Below are 17,892 nucleotides of genomic sequence, written 5' to 3' on the forward strand. Positions count from 1 at the left end.
GTAAGATGTGAGAAGCATGAATGGATGGCCAGAACTGCTTAACCTGTTGGCACTGCAGCCTGGTACGCAGCTGGCCTTTGCTACAAGGGTATACTGGCTCATGTTCCATTTGTCTACCAGGCCCTTTCTGCAAGGCTCTTTCTAGCCCTTTGGCCCTGAATATGTAGTGCTGCATCTATCATCAGAGGCTGCAAGAACTACCTCAAAGCTGTTATTGCATGCAGACTCCACAATATGTCACTGCTGAATTACCTACCTACCTAAAGCTGCCCCTCAAGGCTAAGGGGTGATGGCAAAGTTAATGCAGTCCCTCTGATTCTACTACTGCCAAGGTCTGGCTAGAGAAAAGGAAAAAATCTTGTTTATGAAACTGTGCCACTAGAGGGTGACTGAGCAAAAATAGAGATAGGCTCCTGTTCATGCTGCCTATACTAGGAACTGGATTGAGATGTTATTTTATTGCAGCTAGGCATGGCTCATGACCAAGTTCCTTTTGGCTTAGCTCTAGCAACTGGATTGTGCTGTCCTCAGATGCCCTTTCTAGTCACTTGCATGGCAGTTACTGTTTGGGAGGCAAACTAATCTCATGGCAGTTGCAGCAAAAACTTTTTTTTCACCCTTCAAGCTGAAGTGTGCAATTAAGCAACAGCTACTGCATAAGCAGGAAGGAATACCAAAACAGACAGCTGTACAGGAGAGGCACTGAAAAAAGTTTAAGAGATCTAAGCGTTATGGGGCAGAAGATTATAACAATACTTCCTGAATTCTCTTCTGCAGTGGCTTTGCTGCTAATAACCTCCTCTGGTTTTCAGAGTGATGGAGAAAGATGTAGCTGCAGGCTCTTCAGAGAAAGAACTTGCATCACTTAGATTTTGTACTTTTAAGAGTAGAATTTAGATGACCCATACAAAGGTTTAAACTATGTTAACCTTCTGGCAAAAAAGTTGCTCTTATGGCTAAGTATCCTGTTAATCAAGCATGAGTTAAGCCCTAATACTAGATCTGCCTTTAGTACTGATGCAGCCCTACTGCAGGCTCTAATATTTTCTGTAGTGTATTGCACCAAATCTGCTTTTATTCACAGTACCTTTTTAATTTGCTCTCTTCAATTTTAAGAGCTTCTGTGATTCATCAGTTGCTTCTGGAAATTCCTTTAATTCTAGAGGGATGGTGACACTGACTTTAAACTGCATGTCTTTGTTTTTCAGCTACATAAGTTTGGTAAGCTTCACTCCATAAACAGTAATCAGATACTCCGTTAGTCAAATCAAACTTTATTCCCATGAGTTTTTATCCCAACATTATGAAGTTTTCAGGGAGCTGAACACTCAACAGTTGACACAGGTGTACAGCCTAGGCAGTTGTGATACTTAAACATTACTGCTTAGTTCAACTTCAAAAGGTAAACTCTCAAAATGCATGTCCACTTCAGCCTGTAAGTTCAGTTCTAAAAAATCCTGCTTCTCTTGAAGCCTCAACTTTTGTATTAAAAATTCCAACTGTCAGCTTTAAAAAATGAAAGCAAAGACAAATCTAAGAAATAGATTGGAGTATTCCACTAGTGTGGATTCAGTTTTTACCTTTCCATAACTATTACAAACACAAATATACCTTTTATCTTGTGCTAGATAAGCTTGAATTCTAATGCCTCTGGAAAGCCCCACCTTCATAGCTGAATTGTTCAAACATTTGGCATAAATTCCTTAAAGTACTGGCTATGCACAGCATCTATGTATGCACTGCCCCTAGTGCAGCAGTCAAGCAAGGTAATGTTGCAATAGTCACTGAAGAGTCCTCAGCTGTAGGCTGCTTGCAACTGTCTTTTTTTTCATGGGTGTTCAAAGTGAAATGATTGGTTCTTGTTGCATGTGAAGAAGGGTTTGTAGAACTGCAGAGACTGCTTTTCACTAGGAGGCTAGAGCAATGCTGTGGAATAGCCAATTTAAGTGAACTACAGTTCCCCAGTAGGTACTGAGATGTTCTGTCATCTGTGCCTAAAGACTTTTTCTTCTTTCTGGGGTATGAAATGTAACAGCTCAGTTTTATAGGCTACAACTGTGTTAGCTAGTATTTCCAATGATAGTGACCTAATCTTTAGGGTGGGGAAGAAACTCATTTCTTTAGAACTATTGTAGCTCAGATGATCTTGGTGGGCAAAGAGCTCTGCCAAGCACAGAGCATGGGACCCTAAGTTAGCTGTTATAAGCACACAGTCAACATCCTTCTCTACAGTTCCATGCATGATGTATGAGCCATGCTACTTTGAGATCTACTTTGAAATCAGGTCTTTTCCAGGATAAACAGCAGCCACTTCATACAAGGTAAAGCCTGCTTCTATACCAAATATCCTACTGCAGAGTGAAAGTGGCATCTAGAAATAAGTGCTACTATATCATTATAGACAATGTTGACCAACTGGCCTTGGGCTGCATGTTTAATCAAGTAACATGAACAAGCAGACACCCTCCAGGCCTGAAGGTCCAGTCATATGAGCTTTCTCCACTCAGCTGAAGACATACAGCAAGTGGCACATGCAGCATTAATCCAGCCTAAGAGACTGTAAGATCAGTCATCTTTAAGAACACAGTGTTGCCTTTCTTTTCCTCTTCAGCTTCCTGTCCTTCAAGTAGATGGACTGGTCCAGGTCAACATGGCCTAACTAGGAGTCAGCACAAGGTTACAACTTCATGCTTTGAGCCAAGAGCTATTTCCAGCAGTACCCCTTTCTACAAGTGTTTAACTCATTGATATTTAGTATGTTCCAGCACTCTTTAGAAGAATCTAGAGAACTATAACACTTATAACAAATGCTGCATGTATCCTGTATGAGTATAAATGTGTGTATATGGTGGGGGGGAAGTGGACACTTCCTGCTTTTACAAGCCCATTCACTGGGACAGAGTATGTGAGTCATAAGCTGACTGCATTGGCCTTGGAAAGTTACAGAGCAGAAGGGAGCCACAGAGAAGGTCTAGCTGAAGGTTAGACAAAGTCATCTAGCCTTGCTGAGTATAAGACTGCAGTTATTGAGTCACAGATGCTTGCCAGCTACAACTGGAGGACTTAACCACCCCAGCATAATTTTTAAAACAGTGCTTTGTCTTAAATGAATCCATGATCCATAGATCTATGTCTATCACTGCATGTTACATTAAGCCCAACAGGTCATAGTTAAGTCTTCTGAACACCATTCCAGGTGGGAAAGACCTTTATGACATGCAACATACATAGTGCAGTATGTGCAGGAAGGAGATAGTTCTGCAAGTCTGACTCAACAAACATGTACACATCATGTCTCGAAAAAAAAATCACTTGAATTTAAAGTGTTATAAATCTTAAATTGGAGCTGAGTTCCTTAAAATAAGGTCACCAATTTGGCCCTATTCAGACCCTGCTGTGACCTACAGGTTTTTGCTCATTTTAAAAGGTTGTTATCTATTTGCTGGAAGGTATCAGTAAGAATCTATCTGGTTCATCATGAGTTTCCGGCTGTACTCGTAGGCGAGGAACAATGCCCCGTTGGCCAGGAATGCACGGATCATTGTTGGCTTTAGTCCAGAATACAAGGCAAATACACCTGGAAATGAAATCAGACCTGGTTAGTAAAACTTTGTTAAAATGCTGATCAGCATCAACCTCTGTGCTTTCATTTTTGAAGGGTAGCGAAGTAATGCTTCTGCTTAGAGAGACACACAGCGCTGAACTCACTGATAGAGCAGCTATTTTTTTTAGGATTTTAGAGCATTTCTGGATATTGATACAGAAGGAATACCTAGAGTTATAACATGAGTTTAGCTATTTTAATCTCTAGGTGTGTTATGTTAGAAGCTAGATCTCTGGCATGACAGGGTCGTTCAATGGGCTACCTTGGTCAGAGAATACAAATCACAGCAGTCGCACCAGAACTGGGAAGGGACAGAAAGGAAGGCAGGACAACTGTGGAGCGGCAAAGTCAGACTCCTGCTCTCATGATGAACATCTTCCCTAGTAACAGGGCCAGGATTCCTATCTGCTGCCATTAATATTCTTGTACCAACCTCTAGTGTCTAGCCCAGGCCTCTTCCAGCTATGAGACACAGGTGGATGCTCAGAGTTGCCAGTCTATATCAGATTTATCAGATATCCCTCAGTCAGTTGTGTACTAATTTCTAAGGGGAAAAAATGCTCTACTGAACTTAAACGGTTCCTCTTCATTTCATGTTTAGAGTTGGTCACAGGTAAATAGAGTTCATTCAATTATCTGCTTTTAATGCAGACAAAATTTTTGCTAGCCTTAAAGGAATTGTCTCCTGAACTGAAAGCTACTGTAGAATGCAGCAGGTCTCATTTTCTAGTTGGCAGAATATAAGCAGCATCAATATTTCTCTTAGAATTACTTATTGTCCATCTCTAACACATTATCAATAGACTAGACAACTTAAGCTAATTTTCAGTACTGAAGGGGATGTTTGAATCTGCAGCCCTAGAGATTCAGTTAATATTCAGCACGCTCACCTTCATTTTTGACAATATTTGCAAATGTTCCCATAAAACCTGTCTGTTTTCCAGCCATTGAAAGAACCTGAATTCTGGATTTGACACAGTCCACAGGATACACAGCAATCCACAAGCAGCTGCCTCCAAAACCTCCACTGAGCAGCAAAGGAATGGGACCTAAGGTTAAGAAATAAGTTTTTATACGCCACACAGCATTTACTAACATAAATGGCACTGTATTTCTTCTACAGAAGTGCAAGACAGAATGCAGAGGAACCTGCTTGTGGCAAAAGAACAACTTCTGCCTCTTCCCCCTCTGCCCCCCCAAACGTTTAGGTTAATTTTAAGCCACTAAGTTCCAAGTCTAACCAGAAGCTCAAAGGTTGTAAGGAGCGCCTTTTAGCTTAAAGGCTGTGCTAAATGTAACTCAATTTAGTTAATACAGTCAAGACAGAATTTTAACTCCACTCCCCCTTTCAGTTGTAATCACTTTCCAAGGCTCATTGTGAAAAGTGACACATAGTGTCACTGATCACCTACAGGAAATTTGTTTGGTACAATGGAATTATTCCATAGTCAGTTATTTTTCGTGATACAACCTCATTTTGCGTTTCAGATTGGTTGTTTATAAACGTTTTGCAACAACAGAAACCAGAAAGCATGCAGTTGAAATATTAACTCCCAGCAAGACAAAGGGTATTGTTAAATCTTTCAAAAGGAGATGAGCAATCTTTATTCTGGTATCTCCTGATTTTTGAATGTTTAATTTTGGATCTTAGTGTTCTCTTACTATTATTATAATGACATTTAATGGTCAGACAAGTTGCAACTTTATATAAAGATCAGCATACATTTATACACTATTCAAGAGAATACAGCTGAAGACTTCCAAATCACTCTAAAGATAAACAGCTACTGAAATAAAGTAGTTCAGTATTTAGTGTTACTGTAGTGTCCCGTATTTAAGTCATTTTTTAATACTACTGTTAGCTCAATATATTTACTCTCCATTTACAAAGATAACTTCAATAATTCTTTACCACATATACACCAAACACATCTCTATATCAAGCATCTCCAGTTTTCTTAGCTTTACATGCATTTTACATCTGCTGTGCACCATTGGCATATCTGCAGGCAAGCTATGCCACCCTCCCTGTGTTGCCAATAACAGCATGCTAGAATCTACCTGGAATAAGGAGAACCATACCTAATTCATCTTTTGATCTCCCAGAGGCAAAGAATGTCCGGCTCAGTTCATACCCTCCAAAGAAAAAGAAATATCCTGGGACTTCCCGCAGCAAAGTGCTCGACAGGCCACGGTAAAATCCAAGGGGACCATCCTTCTGAAGAACACCCTTCACTACTGACCAAACTGTACTGATAAAGAGGTTCATGCAGTTAGTGATTCTTGACAGTTTGATAAATAGGTTACAGAACAATAAACAGTTGCAGCTAGCATTAAGGGTTAGATCCACTGTACAGACAAAAGGACTCGTGTAGAGTCAGAACAAGATATTGCCTGGAGGCTTTCACTGGCACCCAGCTTTACTAGCACCTGAAGGGAATCCAGGCATGTGCTGTGACCTTCTCCATCACAGCTCTTTCTTGGTTAACAGCACAGTACAAATTTGTCACTGCTGAGCCAATACAGAATTAAAACACTCCCCCCCCCAAAACAGATTTCAGAGATACCTGGCAGGGTCTATACTTACTTGTGTCCTTGCATTATCTTTCCTGACAACTGCATTTCATGCATGGTCTGCAGACGGCACTTCACCAGCTCTGTGGGGCAGAGGACAAGGGTGGCAAAGGCAGAGGCGAAGGAGCCTGCAGCAGCGTTCTGCAGATCACTGTAAGAGAGAAAATGCAGAGGGTATTTGGGCACTGGCCTTCAAGTCATGCTCGAGTCACTGCACCAGCAATCTGCTTCCTGAACCTGTACCCTATAAATATTATGAAGAAAGCTGATGGACAGTCTTGGGGGAAGGAGATGCTCAAGAGGAAAGTGGAGCTGCTTGAACTACAGAGATGGAAAAACTAGCTAATTTCATCTTCATATACAGCTCAGATAGATCCTTTCCTTTGACACCTAGGGAGATGCATTGCAACCTTTACCCTTTTTACTATATTTTAGCAGCAGAATAAACATAATCAAATCTTTCTCTTCTTGGCTTTTATAAGAATTTCGTTAGACCTTTGTTTTACTGGGCAACTTTGGGGGACTAATCACTTCCCTAAGGAGAATATGGGCAAGAATTGCCCTGTACAGATGTTAGTGTTCTCAGATCCACAGTACTGGTATTAATGCAGATTTTCAAGTGGAAGATGCTACAAGTCTGAAATCAAGGCATGCTGGAGTGTTATAATCATTGCTGTAGATGAGCTAGCATGAAGGCAACTGTGTGACACAGATAATGCAGATAAGCACAGAACATACCACTGAACAAGATAACATGGTAACCTGCATTAACTCACAGTATTACAAAACTAGGACTTATTGTGTGGTAATTAATTTTACAAATATTGCAAAGACTGGACTGATAAACTGCCAGGACCTGAAGGCTGGTACTCCAAGATTGTACTGCTTATGATATGCTTAAAACCTGCTGCTACAGACCTTGGTGTCTCAGACAGGAGCTGCACGACAGCAGAGCACAGAAGCGGAGCTTCTTTCAGAGCCTGGAGTGCCAGTACAGCAGAGACTGACCAAGCTGCTGTACAGAGCCTCTTTCTGAGCAAAGGAGAAACTGGCCCTGTGCCCAGCAGTTTGGATACGTACAGTATCAGAGAGGGGTTAAAGCTACAACTTTTCACCTCACAGTAGCCTCATGAAGTTAATGCTCGTGAAACGTTCAGGTATGGCAGCGACAAGAACTGTCAAAGAAGGAAGAAATCAGTAATTGCAGAGCAGCAACTGAATAGCACACAGTAAATAAGAAATTACAACACTGATTTCATGACCTTTTTATAGCGCACAGCTTAGTGCAATAGGAGTCCGAGATGCAACCTGCTAAAGCTCAAGACAGAGCAAGGCAGAGTTAAAAATACAGTATGTGACTGCTTCTTGCAGTCATTAAGCTACAGGCTAGAGCAAAGGCAATAAGGTTACACACTGAAGGCGTAAGATAAGAAAAGATGGAAGAAGTACCCTCTAACTACACACTAAGGAGTACATAGAATCCTTTCTCTTTCGGGGAAAAAAAAAGAGAGAGTATCAGACATGAAAAGGATACTGACAAATGTACATAAGAGACTAAGACATAATTCAGATCTTTCCTACTTTGCCGGTCTTGATGTTTTTAATTCCACACACAACAGTTCAACTAGGTGTTGGTCTTTAATGTAGTGAACTTCAGTGCAGAAGTGATAAGCCTTAAATCCTGAGCAAGTTCCCTCTCAACATAAAATGCATAATTCGGTATTTTTCTCAGTGGAAAAGTTTTGATCACCATAGCACAAGAGCAAAAACTGTTCTACTTTTATGCTACTGTTTCTATAAAAGACATTTACCTTGTTTTTCAAAGCAGATAATCTGTTGAAGCAGATTAGTCACGTACTGAAAGTCAGATTGAGGTGAACATGGATAATAATTGCCTCAGTTTAGACTTTAGCATGAAAACCAGTAAGTTTGGTTGAATTAAATAGACATTTAAAGAGTAATAGAATTTAGCACTTCTCTTCCCATCTGTCTTTTTTGTCTCACATCTCAATGACATTTATTCCTTTAACTGGAAAAAGTGTTTTGCAATTGTCCTTGTAACTGTTTTTCAGGGTTCACACACTAATCAAGGGATCCCTAACCACAGGGAAGCTAGACAAGTTTATTTCCAAGCCATTTAAACATATTACTGAAAAGGTAGCTTAAAGCAAAAGCAAGCTACTGCAGTTGATTTTGAGAAATCTCAAAGACTATAAAATAGTGTGCGTGGGAGAATGCTATTGCTTAAATATGGGTAAGAGAAAAATGGTCATGTTGAACTCAGTTTGTAACTTTACATATTTTCTTCTTCAGGCTAAGACAGCGGGACAGTTTCTAAACAGCAGGCAGGCACAATGAAGGTTATAGCTCCCTGCTTGTTGCACCTGAGGGATAGCCACTGATCAGGGTTTTTCCCCCACTCCCTACAGCACACTACAAAGCCTTCCTGACTCTTCCAAAACAAGACCAGGTGGTGATGCAGACCATGGGTATTCAGGGCACCACTCTAGGCCATGTCAATACAACTCTCTCATAGGTGCACTTCATAAAGATGATCCCCATCATGATCCAGATTGAGGAGCATAGGGCTGAGGGAGAAATCTTTAGTAAAACTAAATCCTCTAGTGTTTTTGTCCCAATACAGTCCTGCTTAGTGTTGCAGTCTTGCTATTTACTCTGACCAGCAATGTATTAGGCAGCCAGCCTGGATTTGAAAAGTACTGGAGTCTGACTAAGGAAAGCAGAGCGAGATGTCAGAGGCATTTGCTATTGCTATATATTCAGTTTACATTCCCATTCTGTACATTGCTCTGAAGATGTGGAATACACTGATGCACACTATTTGGAAGTTTCCTGGTCTGCCCCAGCTACATACATCGTAGACTGGCACATGGCATTTCTCAATCAGTGGTTTTCAAGAAGTGATTGTAGGACCTCTGCAAGTCTGTGGGCTACTTCCAAGTGATCCACAAGAGATTAACTAGGAAAAGCATGCTGTCAGTAGGCCTATATCCTACATTTTAGTGGGAGAAAAAATGCTGGGTCTGCAAGTTAAGCCAGCTGAAAATTCCTGATCTATAATAGTAATAAAAAAGGTGGTAACAATTCTGTCTCAACTGAGAGAAAATAACGGTGAAAGAAAATGCAAATAGAAAGCAGTTAATATAACTTGCTTCTTCGTCACCTCATATTGCCTCAAACCAAGCCTCAGTCTAGAACACAACACATCTTAACACCTGACAGAAGGTGTGCAATATCACTTTTGGATACCTGCCTTACACTTCTGTAGCTGTTCATGTTACATCAGAGACGTAGACTGCAGAATCACGGCTCCTCAGCTGCTTCCATTTAGAGATGGAAGTGACTGAAGCCAGAACAAGGCTACTAATAAAAAGCTGAATGTGGTTCAGCCTTGCATTACTCTCAGAACAAAGGGTAGTTAGGATAGTATCACGCGAGTCTTCTACATACCATGGGGCAGCGTATGGATGAAAAAGGTGCAGTTACTCTCACCACTGCACAGAAAACATACCTTAAGAAATGCCTAACAGTAAGGCACACAAACTGCTGGACCACTTGACAGCTGTGAGGTGACGCACCTGGAGAAAAGCTATCCTTGTTAGAAAGAGATTGTGACATTATGCCACTGTATAAATCCATGGCTTGTTCACTTCTGGAATACTCTGCACAGTCCTGGTCTCATGAGCTCAAAACCCAGATGCATTGGAACGACGAGAGTTTCAGAGAAAAGCTGCTAGGATGACCAGAGGAACAAGCAGGCTCTGGGTGCCGAGTGACTGGGCGAGCTGGGACCCTTCCACCTAGGAAAAGGCTCGGGTGGGGAAGGGAGCACAGGGCAATTGATAGATGTCTGCAAAATCCTGAGTGCAGAGACAGCAGCTAAGGACTGACAGCTCACTGTCTGTGCCAGTTACGGAATTAATGGTTACCACTAGCAGAACTTGCCAAGGGTATAGTAGATGCAAGGAATTTATAAGAATTCAAAGGGTGGCTTGCCAAGTGCTTCAAAAGAGAGCCACTAAAGTCACTGACTAAACAAATCCCAACATGATTAATGAATCCTCTGAACTAAGAATAACAGGCTGGCAGAGGACTCAGAGGAAATATCAGATGGATCCTCTCTTCTTTCTTGCCCCTGGGCATCCCCACTTACTGCCAGTGATGTAGTCACACACTGGGCTAAATGGAATTTCAGTCCAACCACCATGGCCATTATGTGCAAGCTTTTACAACTAAAAAACAAAACAAAAAGTAAACAACAGAGAAGAACCCACAAGACAAAATTAGAAGAAAGTCCTCTCCCTTCAGTATGTCTCCCAGTGAGAGGAACCATTACCTACCCTGCAAAGTCAGAACATAGCCGTAGAGGAAATGCCAACTTTACAGGTGTTGCAATGCTCAGTCCCTTTGAGGAAGTATCTCAGGTCTTAAATATTCCAGTTAAGTCAGTGACTACCTGAACCAGCCAGCTGCAGTGACAAGCAGACTGCTCTATTGTACTTAGATGCCATACCCTCGCACAAAAATCAATATTCCAAAACATACTACACAGCATATTGGCAATGGAGAGGCCTGGGGCATCTCAGATGCATCATGACAGTATTTGCAAATAGCAGTTGCATGATTTTTTTTTTTCTTTTAAATACAAAACAGATTTCTGTTACTAACCTGAGCTTTGTTTTCCTGTCTACTCCAACAATTTTCCTCACAATTTGCTGGCAAAATCCATAGCACATGAACAGAACGGAGTTCTCTGCAATGTTGGCTACAAGTGCTGGTGTGGTCCCTTTGTAGAAGCCTCGAAACCCCACTTGTTTATAGGTCTTCACAAAACAGTCAACAATTCCTTTATACATGTCAGGGAACGTCTGCATCTTCACCTTTGCTGTGTCAAAGGGCTGGCCAGTCACCACGCATGCAGTCCCACCTAGGCAAGCAGTGGAAGTTAAGAGGGTGACTGAAGGTTATCACGAGTGAGGGGCCTAGATACATAAAGCACTATTATTTAAGTCATGCAGTAAGCAAAGATGGATGAATTCTCTGTCAGAAGAGACAACTGCACTGATTTTAGTGCAATGGCATCCAATACATCAGTGGTGAATTTAGTTCCCTGGAGCAGGGGGGCAATGCAGAACAGCGGTAACAACTTGATTCTCATAAAACATTTCTTTACCTTAATAAAAATTAGTATTTCAATGAATCAGTTTACTTATATAAATAGGTACTTAATAAAAGGTATTCTCCTACAATTGAGTCACTTGTGATTATGAACTAAGCAATGTTTTGCCTTGCTCATTAATGTAGTGGTTCAGAAGTCTGATTTTATGACAACAATAAAACTGCAAGTTTTGTAACCACGCGATACAAAGACTCCTCTTAAAGATTACTCCAGGACAAGAACACTGCTGAGAGAATGTTAAAATTAATGATACATTATAAACTGATAAGCAAAGATAAATCCTTCATTTCAAAACTCCAGATGACTCTTACTTACATTTATTCCCACATACTGTAAGAGACTGTCCGGAAGAAGTTAGAAAAGGGCAAGAGGGCAACATTTCTCAACATGTTATCTTATCCAAACAGAATTGCAAGATCAATACCCTAGAAACTTGTCAGATACTTTTCCATCAATGTCTTCTATAACCACTTTGCCCACACTATAGTATTTTTCCATGAGATCGAAGTTAATCTTCCGCCTTTTCTGCAGACTACTGGCTTACACAATAGCATTTCTTACTGAAATTGTATTAAGACAGCAACATATTGGGAACTGTGTCTAAAAGCAAGCAGAGGATGTGTCGTGTATGGATTTCATAGTTTTGATGTTTTAAAAAGAGAGAAGAACTATCCTAAAACAGAAGTTGATCTTTTACCAAAGCACAGCTAGCACACACATACCTTAAAGAGGGCAAGTTAACAAGCTGCTCTTTTTCAACTTAGAAACTGAAATAATTTCAGCTATGAAACGGAAATAACTATCTGTAAATCCAGATAATATAAAAAGATTGAAGTAAAAACAAGACTCTATATGTGAACCCAGTTAATTAAGTCTAGTTATTCTTCCTCTAAGGGAGAAGAAAAGTAAGCAAGCTCTGGTTTAACTGGGGTGATTCTCAGATTTTACTCTTCACAAATATATGTTTGTGTTGCATCACTGTTACTCCTCTGCAAAGAGGTACTTTGGGCCTTTAAGAGGAACTCAAGATCCCATCCCCCATAATACCCGATTCTCAACTAGGTAAGTCATTAAAAGTTCCAGAGCAAACCCTGCAAGGAAGCAATACCTGAAGAGCTTCTTGCTCTGGAGGGATAACCAATGAGAGAAATAGCTGGCTTACACTAGTAATAGGAATGCAAGTCTCATGTGAAAAGTAGAGCAGAAGCTCTGAAAAGGCTCAGCCAATGCTACTTGCAGGGAGCTCAAGTAGATATGAGTCTACAGGACAAATACTTGGCTCCTGTGGGAAGATGGACCTAAATCAGCCACATGTAGCAAAATAACAGCCATTGGAAGAAGCCAAGGAGAAGAATCAGGAAAACCAGAGATGCCCTTGGGAATCCAAAGCTAGAAAATGGGGATTTGACTGCGAATGGCTGTTTCAAAGAGAAAGACCTCTCCTTACAGTGTCTCTGGAGGTGGCGCAAGAAGCCCAGCAGAGAACAGCAAACAGTTTTGTAAGCTTCAGGGTACAGACTGAGAGTCTTGGTTAACATCTCATTAATATTATAGGGAAGAAAGAAAAAAAAAACTTCCAACCAGCAATACAGTCTGTAAAACGCCCTCCAGCTCATTAAGCAGAATTTAAATTTTAGATGAAGACAGTCCCTCATAATAAAAGGAGAACACAGGGAAAAGAGTCCTGCTTAATCAAGGAGAAATGATTAGGGGTTGCTCAGATCCTATGTCAAGAACTATGACTCATAGGCAGCTAAGCAACTTGTTTTCTCTTGTTCAGAATTTATTTGCCCCCAGAAGAAAGGGCTCTAACTATTATAGCATTACTTATCAGCTAGTAAAGACTATCTGGCAAGGGAGGTTGTGCATTTGGCGAGGAACTAGCTGTTGGCTTGTTAAATATTGTTTCTAAAGGGAGCAGAGACCCATAACTACCAACAAATATAAGCAATACACAACAAGTTTATGGAAAGAATATGGAAAATAATCACATACTAGAGGAACAGCAAAACCTTCTATTACAACAGGGGAAGCAAAGTAAAGAACGAGAACAATGATTGAGGAATACTGAAGTCCTATTGAAAAAGATCTGAATTCCTTCATCCTATCTGAAAAAAAGAACTACACCAGAGGAGAAAATGGCATAATTTATGATCCCTGTAATCTCTACTGCCAAAAAAAGAGGCAAACCTCACAAAGCACATGCATTGGTTGCATGAATGCGTGCATGGAAGAGTACCACTGAGCAACAACTTTCTAAGCTATGGCTAGTTTCTAACCCTTGTAGCAGCCAAGATGAGACACTCCAGGCTTCAATTCAGAAGGACAGCTTGGGAGTCAGGGTGTTCCACTGCCCTGGATGTTAACAGCAGCCTTCCTGAGCCAAAGTACTTGAAAGGAAAGCAATCGCGCCTCGCATTTAAACACCTGGGAACACCAGCAAAACTGTCAAGTACTGCACAGATATTAAGTTGCTACTTTGAAAACAGAGCAGATATAATAGCTATTCTTTACCCAAAGGACCTTAAAAACACACACACACACAAAGAACAAACTAACAAATAGATTTTTCTAAGGCAAAAAAAGGAATAATAGCAGAAACGCTTCTCTTTCCTTGCAAGGAAACAAGGTGTTGTCAAGTCAATGAACGCAAAGCAAGCATTCACTGGGCAAAACATAGTGGAAGACCAAATGCTTTATGGAGGTACACTGGATTAATATGAGCTGTCACCCCTTGTTTCCTTACTGTACTAAGGTAACTGCATTCTGACAACTGACCTCCAATGACTACCCTTGAATTGAATGCACTTAGCACCATTAATACGGTCATATTCATAGCAGTAACACTGTCACAAAAAAGACTGACTGTAATAGCCATTGTATGAGCAAGGAAAAAAACAAAAAACCAAACATTAAACTGATTACAACAGCACATTAGATAAATCTTTCCTTCCACCTTCTCTGTATAAGACATCATCACATTAACCATTCCAGCCCAATGTTTCATCTGTTCTGGACATCACGTAAGCTTCTCTGGGAAACTAGCTTCTCTTTGTGGCTAAGACTGTCCTCATGACAAAAGCTTTGCCAGTACTGCTACAGCTGTATTTCCCCTTCCCTCCCCCCCCAAGATTAAACTTCTAACATCAAAAAGATCCCTTTCTCCAGCAGGGTTAACAGCCAATTCATCCCTCAACCACAGACATTACCAACACAGTAATGTCAACGAGACAGTGCAACTTTTTCCACACTTGGACCAGCTGTGACAACTACAACAAAACTTTATCGTGGCCTAAGTGGAAGCTAGTTAAGTGAATTAATGAACACCAGTCATACTGTTAAATTTCTCAGCTTTTAAAGATTTACATTTGAATATTGTCTGAGTCAACAGCCCTTCAGATGGCCTCTTGTCTGTTTCAATTAGAGGGAGTTCCTGCAACAGAAGCATTATCTCAGTCACTCATTCACTGAATGAGTTTATTGCAAAGCTCTACTTGTGACTGATAGTCCAAAACTCATGTAAGCATGAAAACCTAACACTGACACTTAAAACTACTCCTGAAAAATTATTAGTCTAAAATAAAGGGTACACACTTCTTTTTTGGCAAGGGTCTCACTAAGGAGGCATGATAGTGCATTTACAACACTGGCTGAAGTCAGCTGCTTCACCTCCATATCCTTCTTAAAAAGAGAGATGACTGCAGAAGTTTTGCGCAATTAAGTTGTCTCCACCATTACCTGCAGCTCCTGCTGTGAGGTCAATAGCAGCCTGAATAGCAGAGTTCATCCTCATGCTTCACACTTGTTTATCGGTTACTACAGAGTGAAAAGTCCCCAGTTTCCTGGCAGGTGTTGAGATACTTGAACTCTGAGGGAAGAGAAAGATGAAATTTATACACTATTTAAAACAGGCAGGCAGCAGCATCACATAGGTGGTTTCACTTCCATTCAACTTGTTTTAAAGCATTTAATGACAGAAAATACTTGTCCCAGAGACCAATCTGAGATGTAGCATACCTACATTTTATCCTCTGACTGCTACAGACTACCTTTGCCACATTAGGCAAATCCGCAGGGATATCATACTGCCTCGCTTCAGGCCGTCTCGCCTCTTCAGCTTCCAGTCTCCCTGGCTCTCTCTAATGAAAGAGAAGAGCACTTCTAGGGAACAGCTTGGAACATCGCCTTTCTACTGATTATAGGACCGTGGTCTCTATCATGTGTCTAAGGCTAGTTAGTAAGAATATCTCCCCCTCTGCCTCAGCTCCCCACCTCTCCAGGAAAACAGGGTTTTTGCTCTCCTCGTGGTGAACAACAGCTAAGAAAGTTATATTGATGACCACACAGGATACAGGCACTTCAGGTATTTTTATGCAGCTCTTGGAAAATATGAGTAGAAAAGGAATGGATATGAACATCTAGCATTGTGTCTGGCTGTCATGTTCACAGTGCAAGGCTGCCACATAACAGCATATTATGAAGTAAAATAAGAATTACACCTCATCTCTCAGGAAGGCAGTTGGAAAGTAAACATACAACACTTTCAAATAAAACATTCAAATGAGTTCAGTTCTCAACCTTTGCAGCAAGGTACTCTCTTGGGCAAGCGGGTTAAAACAAGCTAGCTTATTTAGGGTAAGACCACTGAGCCAAAGAGCTCCAGCTGTTTCAGAACCATGTCACTGGGCTGGCAGTGGTGTCAAACAAGCTGCATGTGTCTTAAAAACGAATCAAACAAAACACACACGTGAACCAGCCCCTCATTAACTATTAAGCTTGTCTTTAGGCAGAGTAAATCAGTAAAAGGAGTGTTCTTCATTCTTCTAGCCTGCTGCAGTGCTGCTTTTGAAGCCCGTTGTCTCCCAAAACACACTTTGGAGTAAGATGAAAACTTAGCGTATCTTCCACTAGGTCATGCTGAAAGAATATAGAAGTTCCCTGCATAGCTGCATAAACCACATCCTTTTGAGCATTTATACTACTAACAAACATTTCCTTACAAGCAAGACTTTAAGAACAGCTGTTTCTAGACAAGCTTATTATTCTTGAAGCTTAAAAAAAGGCAAATATTGTCATTCAGTTACTTCAAATATCAGATCTGCTTAAGACAATTGCGTGGCATGAATGTAAATGTAATGGGTTAAAAAAAATCATTACTCTCATAATCAAAGACATAATACATGCCATTTCTGAATTGTGGTTAAAATTTGAACTGGGTCACTACTGACAGCACTAAGCAGGACGTTATTTCAAAGCAGAGGCTCCAAGACTGAGCTACACGTGGCTGTCCCACACATCTCATTCGTGTTCGCACAGCACTTAGGAACTTCTCCTCTCGTTCAGAGGAGCAGAGGGGCGAACCAGGGCGCCAGCCGCCGGGTGAGGGCACCGCCACAGAGCGGCAACCGCCTGGCGCGGCAACACGTGCGCTGCTTGCATCATGCCGAGTGCTCAGCCGCTCGTGCCAGGCCCCGGAGGGAGCACATGCCACATCTCCTCACAGACACGCACTGAAAGCCTGGCAGCAAAAGGAAAAACAGAGATGCTTATACAAATATGAAAGCTTTAAGAGCCAAGTAAGTTCAGCTTCCCAATCCACGGGAATGCTGCCACTTTCAGAAGAAATGAGATGTGGTCAAAACTGCACCAACATTGTATACGTGCATACCTTCCTTCCTACTACCCTATTCGCAGTAACACTAACAGCTTTAGGAACTGCTTGTAGCTACAGCAAGGCAACCGCTCTGGTGTTTCCAGAGCAAAGTCAACCCCCAAACCACAGAGAAGACAGGGAGCCTCACAGCTCTGCACGCTCTCTCACCCAGGGCTGCGGGTCGCGGTAGAGGCGGAGGGCCACGGCAGGCAGGACGGAGGGCAGGACGGAGGGCCGCCCCTCAAGGTGACCCGGGCCAGTGCAGCCGAGCGCTGGTGGGCCGTGCGCTGGTCCGCGGGGCGCGGGCGGCCGTGCTCCTTGCCGGTCGGGCTGGCAGCGGCGTGGGTGCAGCGGGCTGTGGTGAGGGCAACGCAGCTGTCCCGAGGTACCTGGTCGGTGAAGAGAAAGACATAAAGAGCAGGTCTGAGCTCGGGGAGGAACTTGAGGGGGCCCCACGGCACAGCGCCCGCGGGCCCGCGCCAGGGGGCTTGTTCCTCCCGCCGGCGGCAGGAGGAGGAGGAGGAGGAGGAGGAGGAGGAGGAAGGGGGCACACGAGGAAATGGCCGAGCGCAGCGCACCGGGGCCGCTCCCTGAGGGGCTCCTGCCCCCCCGGGCCGGCCGCGGGGCGGAGGCGCCGGGGGCCTCCGCGGCCCCAGAGCGGCGCCGGCCGTGGCCTCCCTCCGCCCCCGCCTCCCCGCCATCACGCGGCCGCCACTCACCGCAGCGCCGGCCGCCGCCGCCCCTATAAGGCGGACGGGGGAGGCGCCGCCGTCCGGGGGAAGTGCGGCGCCGCGGCTGCCGCGCCGGCGAGGCGCTGGTCGGGCCGGGCCGGGCCGGGCCGCGCCGGGCGGGCGGGCGGGG

At 42.7% G+C, this 17,892-nt stretch overlaps 1 protein-coding gene across 3 annotated transcripts; it reads right to left on the reverse strand.

Moving 5' to 3' along the window:
• Nucleotides 1-1,258: 1,258 nt before the first annotated feature.
• On the reverse strand, nt 1,259-17,892 carry SLC25A15 (solute carrier family 25 member 15). 3 transcript variants are annotated; one of them, XM_026108451.2, is made up of 8 exons: nt 17,751-17,892; nt 17,200-17,420; nt 15,117-15,246; nt 10,868-11,126; nt 6,192-6,329; nt 5,687-5,856; nt 4,495-4,653; nt 1,259-3,577 (listed from the first exon to the last, which is right to left on the reverse strand). In XM_026108451.2, the coding sequence occupies exons 3-8, from the start codon at nt 15,169-15,171 to the stop codon at nt 3,453-3,455; spliced, it is 906 nt and encodes a 301-aa protein (XP_025964236.1). In that variant the 5' UTR covers nt 15,172-15,246; nt 17,200-17,420; nt 17,751-17,892; the 3' UTR covers nt 1,259-3,452. The 3 variants fall into 3 exon arrangements, with proteins under 3 accessions (XP_025964236.1, XP_025964237.1, XP_025964235.1); XM_026108452.2 differs by lacking the exon at nt 17,751-17,892 and adding an exon at nt 17,610-17,744; XM_026108450.2 differs by lacking the exon at nt 17,751-17,892 and having other exon boundaries at nt 17,200-17,744.

The sequence above is a fragment of the Dromaius novaehollandiae genome, chromosome 1 (genome assembly GCF_036370855.1).
Source record: "Dromaius novaehollandiae isolate bDroNov1 chromosome 1, bDroNov1.hap1, whole genome shotgun sequence".
Taxonomy (NCBI): domain Eukaryota; kingdom Metazoa; phylum Chordata; class Aves; order Casuariiformes; family Dromaiidae; genus Dromaius; species Dromaius novaehollandiae.

Bases quoted from the DNA above. Each gene is read 5' to 3' on its own strand.
- SLC25A15 (XM_026108451.2), bottom strand. From the start codon at position 15,171: ATGAGGATGAACTCTGCTATTCAGGCTGCTATTGACCTCACAGCAGGA. The intron at 6,330-10,867 runs GTTAGTAACAGA...TCTCTCTTACAG, and splicing joins GACAGGAAAACAAAGCTCAG to TGATCTGCAGAACGCTGCTG. The intron at 5,857-6,191 runs GTAAGTATAGAC...CCTCTTTATCAG, and splicing joins AAGATAATGCAAGGACACAA to TACAGTTTGGTCAGTAGTGA.